The 15,892-nt window shown below is 36.9% G+C and overlaps 1 protein-coding gene across 1 annotated transcript; it reads left to right on the plus strand.

The window, feature by feature from the left end:
• The first annotated feature begins 1,093 nt into the window (after positions 1-1,093).
• On the plus strand, positions 1,094-14,744 carry LOC113711030 (SCY1-like protein 2 A). Its single transcript, XM_027234166.2, has 14 exons — positions 1,094-1,920; positions 3,845-3,949; positions 4,946-5,056; positions 6,616-6,798; positions 7,120-7,246; positions 7,698-7,759; positions 7,876-7,962; positions 8,403-8,489; positions 9,574-9,687; positions 11,357-11,485; positions 12,140-12,202; positions 12,859-13,020; positions 13,103-13,221; positions 13,437-14,744. Exons 1-14 carry the CDS (start codon positions 1,432-1,434, stop codon positions 14,392-14,394), a joined length of 2,796 nt encoding a protein of 931 aa, XP_027089967.1. The 5' UTR covers positions 1,094-1,431; the 3' UTR covers positions 14,395-14,744.
• The last annotated feature ends 1,148 nt before the right edge of the window (positions 14,745-15,892 follow it).

Below are 15,892 nucleotides of genomic sequence, written 5' to 3' on the forward strand. Positions count from 1 at the left end.
GCTTCATGCAACATAAAGCTTGGGGCGCGGGGGGGGGGAAGGGTTTTGGTATTCTTATTATGGTGGTTTGATCGGTAGCCCTGGTCGTAATTCAGGGTTATTATATCATATTCGGTGGTATTCAATACGTTGGGTAGCCTATCCATGAACCTGCAAATAAATATTCAAGATGTTGTACATAAAATTTCCCCTTCCAAGTTAGCATATTTCAGGAAAAATAATAATGTATGCAACATTTCATTATTTTTAGCACAGAAATGTTGTTTCTGTTTTTAAAAAATTTGCTATATAGAATTGTTTATGGCCAAATTTTGGATTGTTAATGAGTACCATATATTCCAAATAATAGGGCTGATGTTGAACCGAATAGCTTGACTCGAGATCGCAAGTTACTTGATCAGCAGTTTGGCTCGAGCTTGTTTTGACCGGACTCGAGCTGCTTGATAGAAGCAGCGAGTTGAGTTCGAATTTCAATATTTTGTATTCGAAGGCTCGACGAACCTAATTGAACTTTTTTATAATATATATTTTATTTTTTATATTTATTATTATAAAATGTCAATAATATCATTTATTTAAAATTATATGTAAAATATTAATTTTTATTACGTGAGTTTGATTAGACTTAATTGAGTTCGAATAGGTTTGATGGAGTTTGATTTGAATTGATTACATTTAATTAAATTCGAACTTGAGTTCGATCTCGATTAATGTAAATTGAAGTGGAGTACGAATTCGAGCTCGAATTCTAAAAGCTCGATAAGATCGAGCTTAATTATTTTATCTCGAGTCGAACTCAAATAGTGCACTTCTTGAACTCGAGTCGACTCGACTCCAAATAGAACTTCAAATAATCTTTCTATCCAATCACACTTGTAAACGTCACAAAAGGCAAAAGCTTCCAAACACCAAGCTTCCAAATAGAGATTTGTTTTTGCAGTAAGAACCGCTAGTGTAATTTGGACAAATTTTAGGGAGCTTATTTTTAATTTAGTCAAAATGTAATTGCAAACATGCAAATAGAGAAAATAACGGGCTTGAAGGCATCACACATCACTGACATCAGCGACCGACAAAGGTACACCCCATGGGAAACCAGCACCGCAGCACGATTGAATTAAATAAATTTAAAAATAAAATATCCAGAAAATTAGAAAAATTCCAAGCTGGCATCTCCTCCACTCCCATAGACTTGTTCTGGTTCATCATCATCATCAACATCATCATCTTCTTCTTCTTGTTCATTCTACCAGGCGAAGACGACGTCGTCGTCGTCGTCGTCGTTTAGGTGTGGGATCCGAATCTGATCACCTCTTGTTTCAGTAATTTGTACTAATTCGATCCACTTTCAATTCCACCCCACGGCAGACGTCCAATTACAGCATCATTTATCTCAGAATTGCCCCTCTAGATTTCTCATAGTTTTCAATCATGTCCCTGAATATGAAAACCCTCACTCAGGCCTTCGCCAAGGCCTCAGCAGCGATCGAGAAAACGGTCCAAACCACGGTCCAGGAAGTCACTGGCCTGCCCAAGCCCTTACAGGACTACGACTTGCTCGACCAGATCGGGTCCGCCGGCCCGGGACTCGCCTGGAAGCTATATTCTGCTAAGTCCCGTGACGGCCGCGCGGTGTATCCCAATGTTTGTGTGTGGCTGCTTGACAAGAAGGCGCTGTCGGAGGCGAGGCAGCGGGCCGGGCTTTCCAAGGCTGCGGAGGATGCGTTTTTGGAGGTTCTCAGAGCTGATGCTTCCCGGTTGGTCAGGCTGAGGCATCCTGGGGTTGTGCATGTGGTCCACGCGCTTGATGAGAGTAAGAACGCAATGGCTATGGTTACCGAGCCTTTGTTTGCATCGGCCGCAAATGCTTTGGGGAATTTGGAGAATGTTGAGAAAGTGCCCAAGGAGCTCAAAGGAATGGTAATTGTTTGCTTTTGATGTAAATATTTTATTAGCATCATTAGGTGGATTCTCTTATGACTTGAGAATCCTCGTAGTGGAAGCAACTTATGCTGACGTGAGGATTTGATGTCTATTTCTACACTCCGTGGAAGCTAAATTTCAGTAATTTTCCACAGTATATGGCCCGAAGGCGATCTGATTTACCAACAATATGTATGTGTCGACATTTTAATGGTGGTATGATTCATGAGCAGTGATATGATATGCTGAAAAAATGATAATAATGTATAGCAGTCCACTCATAGGCCATCTTGTGTCTTGCCAAGTTGCTTTGAACATAGTGCCACGGCAAATGGTCTCGCATTCTGTCTGGAATCAAAAATTTTTTTTCCCCTTTAAGTACATTATGTTCTAGGGATGAAGTTTTTCAGGAGTTGTAGAATTGGCGCTGCCTTGAAATGAGTTATGTGAAAATATGCTAGACGAATTGTTTCTTTTCTTATTAGATGAGGTGGTTTAAGTTATTTGGGTGACAAGATGGTATTTTTAGGTACAAGACTGAGCTCAAAAAGAGTATACTCTGAGGTCAGCTATGGGTGGGGAATCTGAGTTCTCTATTAATATAGTTACTACATGATGTTGAGAAGGAGAGACTGTGAAAATTAGGAATGAGATGAAAATGAAAACTGATCCAAGAATGTCAGATGAACTACGTTTTAGATACTTGGTTTGAAGATCATTATTGCCCTTTGAGAGTCTATAAGGCGACTAATTTATTTTGGTATTTAATTGGAAGGAAACCATTTTAAATGCTAATCGTAACATCATTCTGATTGAGTTCTATAATAATTACATTAGTAAGTTGTAATAGAGGTGGACTAAAGATTTAATTGTGCAGAGAACTTGGTTGACTTGTCGATTTGTTAAAATGCACTATTTTTTTTTTGCAGGTATGGCCACTCTTGATTAGTAGACTTTGTCTTCCATATGTTTATCTGCGGCCTATAAGCTTATTGAAACCCCTCAACTAGACCATAAAGTGTAGGCATTCTTCTGGAGTTGTTTAGGAAAAATTTGTAATCTTGGCATAGATTTTGGCAGAACATGGAATTATATTTGTTAATAGCTTAACAAAGATGGCAAATTTCTCGTCGGTTTATATGATAGTTCAGTACTGCTTGGATCTTGAAGTCAGTCAAGCGTCCTTACATGAATGGACATTAGTTCATTATATGCAGCTAAGTGTAAATTATCCCAGATGATACACCAATCTTGCCTTGGTTTGTACTCTGGAAATAGTGTTGGATAACATGCAATACACCAACATAGTAAGAGGAATGAACTACAATGCTCTTTATTTGTTTTTAAGTATTTTTAGAAGTTAAAAAGAAGCCAATTACCGGTGAATGATAGTAATGGCAATGATATGGGACACCTCACAGAGAAGATGTGGTTTACATGTGAATGAACCGTTGTACTAACAAAAGAACTAAAGGAGGCACAAAGGAAAAGTGCTGATTTCAAAAACTTTATACAATGCACATTAATGTGTTATCTTGTTTAATATTTCTTCTCGAGTAAATTTGACAACTACCAGGTGTTTCCCTCTGGCCCTTTGTTTTTCTTTGGCAGACGGAGGAGGTGCATGCAATCTCCCTTTGCCTATTGCTGTGACTGATATAATGAGTTTACCTACTAGATTGCTAGATTATACAAAAGTCCGACTTCAATTCTGGATTCAAGATCTGGTTTTGTTTGGATTCATTCTGGAAAAAGGGAGATTAGAGTGCCTGACTCATATATGACTGATTTGTATGCTACAATCTTCTTGAAGTAGATAATGTATCAAGCCATGCTACTGAATTTCTTCACTTTATCCAGTAATATATGGCTGCAAATAATTATGATTTATGCAGTTTTCTGATAATCTCCTTATGTGCAGGAAATGAGATTATTGGAGGTGAAGCATGGTCTCCTACAAATTGCAGAAACTTTGGATTTTCTCCACAACAATGCTCGTCTTATACATCGGTCTATAGCACCTGAGGTAATTTTTTCTTCTTTCCATTTTGTCTTTTTCAGTCAATATCATACTTGGCATTTTGCATTTCTTTTTGTCCTTTCTAAAAGAGCCTTTTTTTGTTTTTGGGGGGTTGGAGGACGACGCATCCTCTTTTCTGTTCCCTTATTTGGAGGAATAATGGGAAAAGATATGTATCCTTTCTAAATATTTGCTCATTCTGAGTTGGCACTTCTTTTTTTTTTTTTTTTTCCTGTTTTCCCATGAAGTTTTAAAGAGAGTTTTGTGGTTTATCTAATTCTCTTATTCATTTTAGTTGGTATTTTAGAGCCTTGAGCAGTAGTTTACATACAAAATGATAATTAAGCAGTAGTTAATCTAAAAATGTTTGTTTGTCCAATGCTTGGTGTCTAGTAGTGAGAAGCTAAATTGTGTAGTTCAGATTTTTCTGCTCCAATTGGTAGATAGCACCATGCGAGTCTGCAGAAGATGGGGCTTGTTACTGTGTTTCTCTTTTAATTCCTGGTTTCTCATCCTTCTAAAAATTTCCAGAGGAATCTTTTTCATGCTTACTCGTGTGCTAACCTCCTGCTTCTCTGCTTCTCTTGGTTTTGAGCCAAGTGAAAAATCTGCTGATATCCATTGCTAGTGGCTACTTGACTCAATCTTAATAGCTTTCTAAGCACTGATATCTCTTAAAACTTCTAAAAATTTTCTTTTTGAGTCAGGAAGGTTGGGCGAGGATTGTTTTTGGTGTTTTTGAGGCAAGCATTAACTATCGCAAACATATTGTCTTATCAAGGATCAAGATAATTGATAATAGATTGCTTTGCTAAATATTGGCCTAAAGATGGTTTGTCATTGTTGCTTTAGTTGTTTTCATCATTCGTGCCTAAAGAGAGCAATAGATTCTATAAGAAGAATCATGCCGTCTTTTGCTTCTCATGCAATCCAGAAAGCCTTTAGGTTCTTTTCAAGTAATGTGCATTATTTGATGTATTGCCTCTTTATCTGATATTGCAGACAATTTTAATCACATCTAATGGAGCTTGGAAGCTAGGTGGATTTGGTTTCACAATATCTACAGATCAATCATCCAGTGATTCAGCAAATTTGCAGGCTTTCCACTATGCTGTGAGTGGAAATTTTAGATCCATTATGGAAACACAAAACTTATGCATTTGTAATTTTTTTTAGATCTTTTACTGCATTTCTGTTTTCTGAAATTGTATTTTGATTACATTTATCTGACCCCTATTTTATAAGTTGCTGTTCCAACATCTACTTCTTGAACTCTCATGGAAAACTGATACAGGAACTTTCGTTTAGTATGCTTTACTCTGAAAAGAGACTCTTGGCACATCCCCTATTTAAGGCTGGTTTCATTTCACCCTAATGGCATTAAGTCTTAGGGAGACAGGAGCAAAATACTGGGAGACCAAGAACTTTCTTGCATTGATGTAATGTACAAACAAAAAGCATATTTGGTTTTGCAAATTGTTTAATGCCCGAGATTAAATTACTGTGATCACTACAAGAGTTTTTCTTTTGTGATTGTAGGGCTTTGTTGGTAAGAAGAATAGGCTCGTTACTTTCATAATGTCTGAGATTCTATTGTAGTAGCATCATTGTCTCAAGTTGTGGACTAGATTTTACAGGTAGTGCATCTGATATGGGTTGGGATTAATTGTTGGGAAAAGTTTTGAGTGCAAGGTCTTTTTCTAGAAGGGACATTTTGGATTTGGAGTGTGAGAGTGAATTTCAAGTTTGGAGAATGGTCATGAAAGTGGATTATGCTTCTTTCTAGGTTGATATGCACAAGGAATATGAAGAGGAATGGTGTATAATTTTTTTTTTATATAACTTTTGGCATGGGCTTATGTTGTTATGGAGGTACATAATGGGAGAGGTAGAAGAAACTGCGTGACCAGAATAAAACTTGTAAGAGGCATGGCAGAAAAAGAAGAAGTAAAAGTGACGTCTGAATCTCTGTTTAAAAGGATCTTAGAGGCCAGTTTCAACTTAAAGTTCTTTAATGCTCCCTTTTCGAGTTGTTGACTTGTCATCTCTCTATGAGCAGGAGGAGAGGCCAAAGTTGATTGCAATTTCCTTCCAATCCTTTACCAAGTTTGAACTGAGTATGCAGAGTAATACTAAAACAATACATAGACAAAAATAAGATTTCCTTGGGTATAACATGTTGTATCATCTCTGTTTAGGAGGATTCCAGAGGCCAGGTTCAAACTTAAGTCCTTCCGTATTCCTACTCGAGTTGTTGTCTATCTATTCTATCTTGATATATGGTTTAGCAACAGTTCTGAATTGATCGGAAGAGGATTAATATATTTAGTTCAGTTCTTCTCTTTCTGTTTTTCTTGGTAGTTTTACTGTCTTGCTGTGTATTTAAGCAGATGGCCTTAACTTCTAATTGCAATTGCATTGACTTCTTCCAGTTTTGTCTATAAGTTGCTCTGCATGGAATAAATTGTTACATATGGCCGAAGAAAGTTTTGAAAGGATTGTTTCTATTGTATTTGTATGCTCTGTCTCTTTGTTCTGGAGATGTGCAACACCTTCAGCATCAAAATTTTTGCAGCAGTTGATTGGAGTTCTATTAACTGGTCTATTGGATTCTATCTGGAACTACTTCTGACTAAGGCTGTAACTAGTCCGCTAATATAATTCTTTGACAGGAATATGATGTTGAAGATTCTATTTTGCCCCTTCAGCCAGCACTGGACTACACTGCTCCTGAACTTGTTCGAAGTAAAGCATCTACAGTTGGATCTGCCTCTGATATCTTCAGTTTTGCATGTCTTGCCTACCACTTGGTTGCTCGAAAACCGTTGTTTAATTGTCACAACAATGTCAAAATGGTATTTATCTAATATTTCCTGGCGCAATGATTTGCACAATTTATGGGTGGAGTAGGAGATTTGAGATTGTAACAATGAATTGCTGTATGGTTATAAGATGACAACATTATGACTAAAATAGATACTCTGCTAAAATCAATAATAGTCTGGTTAATTGGTCTCTTGAATGAGAAGTACAGTTGTTTTCCTGTTCTGTTGGATTATTCATTGCTGCCTCAAAATAGTGTGTATCTTTATTATAGATGTGTTCATATGTTTAATTTACATGGTAATAGCATATGTAACTTTTTATACTAATGTCCCTATGCAACTCGAGTGCAGTACATGAATACTTTGACATACTTATCCAGTGAGGCTTTCTCGTCAATACCGCGGGACTTGGTTTCGGACTTGCAAAGGATGCTTTCTTCTAATGAGGCTTTGAGGCCAACAGCAATGGACTTTACAGGTAAGGATGTGATACTATCTTCGCACACATATGCTTTGGTGATATTGTATGAGATGAACATCTGGGAAGTAGCATTTTGGGAGAATTCCTGTCCTAGTTTTCTTTGAAGCTTTTTTGTTTTTGTTTTGGATGGTTGGGCTAGGGGGAAGATGGCAGATACTCCTCTATAGTATTTTAACAAGAAAGAGAAACACAATCTCTAAATAATTGTAGGATGTGAAAATAGATGGAGAGCATCTGGAATGTGGTAGTAAAATGGTCTTTTTGTCTTTGTGGTTGTAAGTTAATGAGGCTTTGGACTAGCAATTTAACTATTGTTTAGAGGAGGCTTTGTGGTTTGTGAGCGTGCGTAATGTTGAATTGCTTTACTTCTGTTCTTATTGTGTTTAAGATTTTTATTTAGGCGTATCTTGTTATTCTATATAACCAAATGTACATTCCTTCTTTGCAGGGTCACCTTTTTTTCGTGATGACACTAGGTTGCGTGCACTTCGTTTCCTGGATCACATGCTTGTATGCTTTTTTATATTAGTTTGACAGCCAGAAGAGGCTTAGCAAGGACAATTATTTTTTGTAGTAGAATGTTATGGAACCTTGAGTATTCCTACTCAAACTCTGCTTGATTGCAGGAAAGGGATAACATGCAGAAGACTGAGTTTCTAAAAGCATTATCAGACATGTGGAAAGATTTTGATCCGCGTGTCTTGCGGTATAAGGTTTGTTTTTCTGCTTCCTTTTGTGTAATATGACTTTATAACGTTGTCTGACATACTTCTTTGAGCTGTATGTGCTTTTATATTTTTTACAGAACCAAAGAACTGGATGATTGCAGGAATAATTGATTTCATGATGTCTGAAGTCCCTTTTAGATGATTCTACAGTGATTTTGGATATTTAACCAAGTTGACTCCTGGTTACCTTGTTTCACTGTGTATTTAGACTCCAAAACATCGCATGAAACCGTTCTCTTGCCTTAACATCTCTGATAGTGCCCCCACAGATAAAGAGGAGAAACGGAAAAAGAGAAAAGAGTTAGTAAATAGGGTATTGTTAAGCAGCGAGTCATACCGATGTTGGACATGGATGAGACATTTTAATTCCTTTTGCTGTGGAAAGAGTTTTAATGAGATGGCTCTTATCTTGATGATCTTTGCAGGTACTTCCACCACTTTGTGCTGAGCTTCGGAATCTGGTCATGCAGCCAATGATACTTCCCATGGTTCTTACAATAGCAGAGTCTCAGGTACCATTGATACTAATGCCTGCAAATCTTGATCCATATGCCCATGTTCAATGACAAAATAAGGAGCCTTCATTTTTGAGCCTGAACTTGAACCTGGCCAAACAGTTGACTTTTGCCTGTGTGTTTAATGTGTTCCCCATGTTGCCAGCTATGTTAAATCTTCTGCCGTTCGCTGTGAAAGATGTTAAGCTACATTTTATTCTTATTTCTTTTTATATTTCAAGTAAAATATTGATAGAGATTCATATGGTTTATCACATTGATAAGATAAACTTCTCAGTGCCATGCTGTCAACAAGTTCAGATCTGGAAGGTTTTGAGATTTATGAAAAAGTTGGACTTCATTAAACAGAATGGCAGGGTAGTCTAGGATTAGTTGTTGAAAGAAAGTCATAGTATTCAAGGAAAAAAGTTAAAAGTCTCTTTGCAGTCCTTTAGTCATGCATGATTCGACCAAATTGGTTTCCAGAAAGATTAATTGAGGGAATACTCTAGCATGTGCAATGTAAAGAATTTCACTTGCACTCTTCACAAAGGCTATAGCATTTCCTGCAATGGTTGGCATAAGCTCTCACAGGCGAGTTTGAAATGAGTGTTTCTTTTGGTTTAATATGTCATATAGATTAAAGAGGTGATAAAATTGAGGACCTTCCAAGAATGCTGTGTCTGGATATCATGTTCAGGTTTTTCTGCCAATGAAGCAAAACATCTTAACAAAATCGATTATTTGAAGACATATGTTAACTCAGTCTACTCCAGACCAATGGGCTCTGGTTGATGTGATTTCTGCTACTACTATTTTTTATCAAGATATGTTGTGCAGTACCATTTTGAAACGCTTATAATTTACGAAAATTAACAATGATATTGTGGCATTATGAAACTTTTTTGTTTTATTATTCTTTTGCTTACTGCACAACCCTTGCCTCAGGTTCTGATTGCTGGGTCATAGAGAAATGATTATCTTGCTTGTTCGTGTGGACCATATTATGATATTGTCTGATAAATGTGAAGTTTGGTAGGAGATAATTATGAAACTTGTATATCACATAATTCGTAGATTTATGTGTATAAGAATTTTGCAGGACAAAAATGATTTTGAGCTGTCTACTCTTCCAGCTCTTGTTCCTGTCGTAAATAGTGCTGCAGGTGAGACATTGTTGCTACTTGTGAAGCATGCCGAGCTTATTATCAATAAGGTAACAGAGATAGCTTTGAAGAACTTCTGCTAATGCAAGAAATTGCTTTTGGATGTCCTGTTTTTCTTTTGGTCAATGCCTTTACATTTTCTCTTTGTTAATTTCTTATCATAGAATTTTTTTCCTTTTAGGTTCATATCAACTTAATGATTAGGAGATAAATCTGATTTGTTTAGTAAAATGTCTTTAATTCGTATGCAGAAATTGGTAATTAACTAATTGTTCTTGGGAATCTATATTAGTTGTAAGAGTGGTTCACTTTATGGTAGCTCTTTGTGATTTTTATGTATTACTCAATTAAAGGAGACTGCCATATGTGTTTGTTTAGTTAGAACTTGATAAGCCCTTGCCTGTGAAAAATTTTAGTTTGTCTGAACTAGTTCTGTTATGCCATTTAATGTACAAATGGCTATTATCTGTTTTGAAGTGTTAGTTTTGAGGTTCAGAAAAAGTGACAATTTAAGCTCACTGCAGCAGGCTTCACCCGAAAAGATAATCAAGCTGTGGGAGTTGGTCATTTTTTGTGTACTTGTAGATTTACATGCAAGGGAAAAAAAAAAAAAAAGCTGTGGGAAAAGGGGAAAAGATCAAGCTGTGGGAGTCGGTCATTTTATGTGTACTCGTAGGTTTACATACAGAAAACTTGAAGTTCAGTTCCTATTCCCGTCACTCCTGACACCACTCAATTAAAGTTGTCTTTGCTGGGATTGTTTTATGTCATGGTGTTGAATAATTTTCCTAGAAGCATTGATTGATTACTTGGTAGTTGGTATGGAATTAGGGGTATTGATGCAATTGCTGTAAGTTTTCTTAGTGAGTATTAAGGTGCTGCTTTAACTTGCCTAATTGGACTTGTTTAAGTGGATGGATTAGTCTGGTGAATTATCTTCATTTCTCCCAATCCTTTTGGGGAGTGTCTGAATAATATTTAGTCCAGTGATGAAATGGGCGTTGATTATTGGATGTGGAGTTATTCTCAAAGCATTGAACCCTTGTAGTTTTACATGCAAAAGCTATTTTGGTCTTTCATTTTTGCTTATAATTCTGTTTTATCCGTCTATGATGTAATGAAAATTTCCAAGAAACTCCTCCCAGTAGCTGCATTGTGATTGTAGTGCTTTCTGGTCGTTGGTTTATATATACTTTTAGGTGTCCACTAATAAAGTTTGACTTGGCTATGGTGTCTTAGACTATGACTGGGAACATGTAATAATAAATTCTAGGTGAGCTGGCTTTGGAAGGGATTTGAAATGTAGCTCTCCGGTACATTAGAATTCATAAATGGTAATTTTCCAAATGGTGTCATGGGAAAGCCTTATCCTGCCTTTCAAGAGTGAATCCAATTTTGGGACTATTACTAGTAATGTCTAGACTGGAACATTTGAAACGAAAGTATTTTGGTGAGAGGATTTTATTCTCGAAAGTAGTTGTTTCTGTTCCATCGTCATTTTTAAATGAGAAGAAGATACTGTGAGAAATTTAGTTGAACTAATTACAATTAAAATGCTTTCCACTTGCAGTTTTGGTTTATTGTTGGTTTAGATAACCATTGTGTTTTAAACCCTGTGTTTATTTCTTTGCCTTGTTATTAAGCTGCTAAGTAGTTAAAAGATGGGTTATGACCATGGTTTATACTCATTTAACTAGCAATTTTTACATGTTTTATCAGGCTAGTCATGAGCACTTGATTTCCCATGTTCTACCGATGCTTGTTCGAGCTTATGATGACACTGATGCTCGTATGCAAGAGGAAGTTCTGAAAAAGACTGTATCGCTTGTTAAGCAGCTTGATGTTCAGGTAATTGGCAAGTGCATAGCCATTCTTATTATTTAGTGTGTGTTAGCTTAGTGCTTCTCAAGACCCTTTTTTCTTGTCAATTTGGATATTCATGTGTATCTTTTGCAGTAGCAAACTTGTATTGTGTTGTTATCATATAATTTACAGTTTAGGGATGGCAGACTAGTTTTAGCCTGATGTCTTGGTCCTCTAATAATTTCTTAATGAATCATAGCCTTTAAACGGCAAGATTTCTGGAGTGTTTTCGTTTCTATTCTTGCACTGATGATTAGTAAGTGGTGAGCTCTGAGAATATTAGGCTTAATGATAAGTTTTCTCGATTGTTCAGGAGGATATAATTGGTTTGGTGTGAAGATATAAATGTCTCACTTGTTACAGGATAGTGTACTCATACGTCTTCTTGATGTCCATCTTTTCTGGATATTTGCTTCTTAGTGATAATGTGATTCAGCCCTGGATATTCTTGTCCTTTAATGGTCTTCCAATGATTCTTCATAGTTCTCCTCAAGCACATCTCTACAGCACCTGAAAAGCGACCATAATGGTTTGGTGGTTGTAGCATATTGCAACTATCATTGTCTGTTATTTTTTATTTTAGAATAGCATTAGCTAACCTATCTGCGTTGGTCTATTGTGGTTTTTCTTTTGCTGCAGTTGGTGAAGCAAGCAATCTTGCCCCGAGTTCATGGTTTAGCATTAAAGACAACTGTTGCTGCAGTATGTGGGCTTCTACTCTTGATGTTAATGGTTAAATTTGGGTTTTAGCCTGCTGAAGTTGCATTAGCTTTTACTGTTAATGATATTTGAACATATTGAATTTGCACCTAGAGAGAAAGGATTGTCATTAAAATCCTTTCATCGCTGTTTCCATTTTGTTCTTTAAATTGAGTAAACCTGTTGAGAGATGACTGCTTAAGGCAATTTTTGAAATCAGATGCTTTGACAAAAAAGGTATTCTTGAGGAGTGAAGACTATCTTGTGGTCTATTGCAGCATGAAATTGACAGAAGGAAAAAGATGTTTCCAGCCTTACGATGCAAAAAGATGCATACTTTATGGCTATCCTCTTTGTATAAACCAAGCATGACTGATTTGAGATTAAACCAATTTTGCCACTTTAGTTTATAGAATATGATTCTACATTAGAGAGTTAGGAAGTGCAGTTTTGATGCCCTTAATTAGTTATGCTGGTAATTAAGAGTTAAATTCATGATTACTGGCAGTCGGTAGTTTTTATATGTCCAACTGTCCTGTAAAATCTGCAGCTTATGAATAGCTTTCAAGTTCTTCCCGTGCCTGTGGTATTTGTAGTTTAGAGCACACACAAGTAGAAATCAGCTCGCCAATCTGAAGATTTTGTTTTTATATTGGCAGGTCAGAGTGAATGCACTATTATGCCTGGGTGATATGGTTCACATGCTTGATAAGAATGCTGTTCTAGATGTTTTGCAAACTATACAATGTTGCACGGCTGTAGATCATTCTGCTCCAACTCTTATGTGTACCCTTGGTGTTGCCAACTCTATTTTGAAGCAGGTAATATTTTAGCCTAACTTGGTTGGATATATAATGTTCTGTTTCGTGATCATGACTCGGGTCCTTGCCATCTTTCTTTCAGTATGGAGTAGAATTTGTGGCAGAACATGTCCTTCCACTACTCACTCCTCTTCTGATTGTCCAACAATTAAATGTTCAGCAATTTGCCAAGTTTATGCACTTTGTCAAGGATATTCTCAGGTATTCCTCGTCTGATATAGTTCTCTTTTCTGTCTGCTTTGCAAGGGAGTAATGATCTTCGAAAACCAAAACCTTCTCAATTGTTTGGTGGCTTTTAGATTTTCTATTGGATTTTCACTTGTCTTTTGTGCATTCTCTATCCTCGAGTAGAGTACTTAGGCGGATCAAAGTTTCTTTATCCAAGTTAATACGTGTTGTTACCTGTTGAATAACAGGAAAATAGAAGAAAAAAGAGGAGTAACTTTGACTGACAATGGGATTCCAGAAGTAAGACCATCCCCTATTGCTGATGGGCATATGCCGGGACAAGTGAATAAAACTAGCACGGCTGCCTCATCTAATATGAAGCACAGCCCATCATGGGATGAAGATTGGATTCCGACAAGGCAATCATCTGCAAGTATACCGTCATCTGCAACAAAGGCAACAGCTCATCCATCTGCCTCAACTCAGTCTGTTCAGGGTACTTCAGGATATTTGCAGTCCACAATGACGTCTACTGCATCTGGTCAGTCATCATCTTCATGTCCTGCAGTTGACATAGAATGGCCCCCACGCTCGTCCTCGTTGGGTTTGTCAACTCAATTAGACATCAGTGGGAAGCTAACTGAAAGCAAAACTTTGTCAGCTACCAGTTTGGATGATATAGATCCTTTTGCCAACTGGCCTCCACGGCCTGGTGGTTCTACATCTGCCTTTGGTTCTTCCACCAATGGCGGGATGGCTCTGTCAGCTAACAAAAACGGATCAAGTTACGGTGGTGCTGCCCCTAATGGCTTGAGCTTTCAAACAGGTAGCAGTACCTCGTGGGCCTTTAACACCGAAAGTTTAACAGAACCGATGAGACCCAATCAAGGGAATTCCTCATTGAATACCAACAGTCTTAATGGTGGGGGACTCAACACTCAAAATTCGCTTGGGTTCATGAAACAAAATCAAGGTGTTTCCAGTTACGGTGTTTCAAGTGAGAAAACAATGGATCTTGGATCCATATTTGCTTCGAGCAAAAGTGAGCACACTGCACCAAGACTTGCTCCACCCCCAGTAACTGCTGTCGGTAGAGGGAGGGGAAGAGGGCGAGGAAATCAGGGGCAACTTAGTGCCTCTTCAGCATCACGATCTAGCCACATGAAACCTCAGTCTGAACAGCCACCCCTATTGGATTTGCTTTAAATGAGGGCTCGCATTTGTGTGAATGCGAAGTCAGCACAGTAATACGAGGCACGGATGAAAATATGCGCATAGTCGGTCCCACGCAAAAAGATGTGGAAGAATGTTTTGATAGTTGCTGCAGTGAGAACCTGTTGTTTCCCGAGATGATGTAGAGAAGTATGTGAATTTTGCTTGTAGCATAGTGGCCTTATTCTGTATACATATTTTTCTTTTTCATTTCTTTTCTTTGCTCAATTATTGATATTGTTGCCAGGATACTCTTGGTTCCGCGTCAGTGTATTGATCATAATAGACAACTCCAAATTGGTATACGGCCAAATAATGAGGAGTAATTTTTTGGTTTTTGGTCATTCTTAGCTGAGCAGTTTGTATTCCTGGTCTTATATTTGTCGGAAGTTACTGGAGTGAGTTCGATAGTTCATATTAATGATTTCATTCTCTGTGACAACTTTTTTGCCACGTTCTGAAGGTCATCACATGTTATACTTAATGTAATCGGTGACGGATATCTTAGCTGGTAGATGCATGCTATAATTAGATCTAGCTGGTAGAAGCATGCATTTTCATATGTTTTGTTAGTGAATTTAAAGGCAATTGACGGTATCAGATAACATGTGGTACTTGGCTCAAGCGATAGTGTTGTTGCGTCATTGGACTTTAAAGTCGGTATGTTTTCCTTTTCTTCTTTTTTATTAGTTCTAGTGTTATACTAACACATATGGGCACCACTTAGCCATTAAAAGCGAAATGCCAAGGAAATATCTTTTGGGTAGTTTTCTACGCTCCTAGTAAATTTCACAAAATTTAATATATATTGGGTGATAATTTACCCACATTAAAATATGTGAGGGAGAAGAGTAATAAAATTAATAATATAATATCATAAACATTATAATAAAAATATTTTCAATCTTTCGTTCTCTTCACAATTGATAATAACTATAAGACTCTCACTTTATGCACCAGATAAATCGGTAAACAAGTTTTGATAAAATTACTACAACTTGACTCCAATAGTGTTATCTTAAAATCTTAGGCCATGCTTGGATTGCTTGTTTCCGTCGAAAAATATTGTCGTTTTTCGTGATCACATTTCCCTATCACATTTTTTCCTCACATATATCAAATTGCTACAGTAATTTTTCCATGAAAAATGACGGAAAATGCAATCCAAACACAACCTTAATCTAATTGAAACGCTGTTAAACAGTTATATGAAAATTTTTATTTTTGAGATTTGATTTAATGTACTAATATTATATCCCTTAAATCAAATTCTCTTCTGGATCAAATTTACCACCATCCTTTGCAAATTCTACCAGCATCACTTTGACTTCTTTTGCTTCTTCAAAAGTGTTCATTGCTGCAATATTCCATGCATCTAGACAAATTCATCTTGTCGCTCAATTTATTTTTGACTTGCTAAAATAATTCACATTCTGGATCGACTGTTTTCATCGCACAATTTGATATCAATTTTCAATCGACAAGATTCTTC

Source organism: Coffea arabica, chromosome 10e (assembly GCF_036785885.1).
Source record: "Coffea arabica cultivar ET-39 chromosome 10e, Coffea Arabica ET-39 HiFi, whole genome shotgun sequence".
In the NCBI taxonomy this organism is placed as follows: domain Eukaryota; kingdom Viridiplantae; phylum Streptophyta; class Magnoliopsida; order Gentianales; family Rubiaceae; genus Coffea; species Coffea arabica.

Excerpts from the sequence above, each read along its gene's own strand:
- LOC113711030 (XM_027234166.2), top strand. The coding sequence starts at position 1,432 with ATGTCCCTGAATATGAAAACCCTCACTCAGGCCTTCGCCAAGGCCTCA. Across the intron at positions 7,760-7,875 it reads GTTTCCTGGATCACATGCTT|GAAAGGGATAACATGCAGAA; the intron begins GTATGCTTTTTT and ends GCTTGATTGCAG. Across the intron at positions 7,963-8,402 it reads CGCGTGTCTTGCGGTATAAG|GTACTTCCACCACTTTGTGC; the intron begins GTTTGTTTTTCT and ends TGATCTTTGCAG.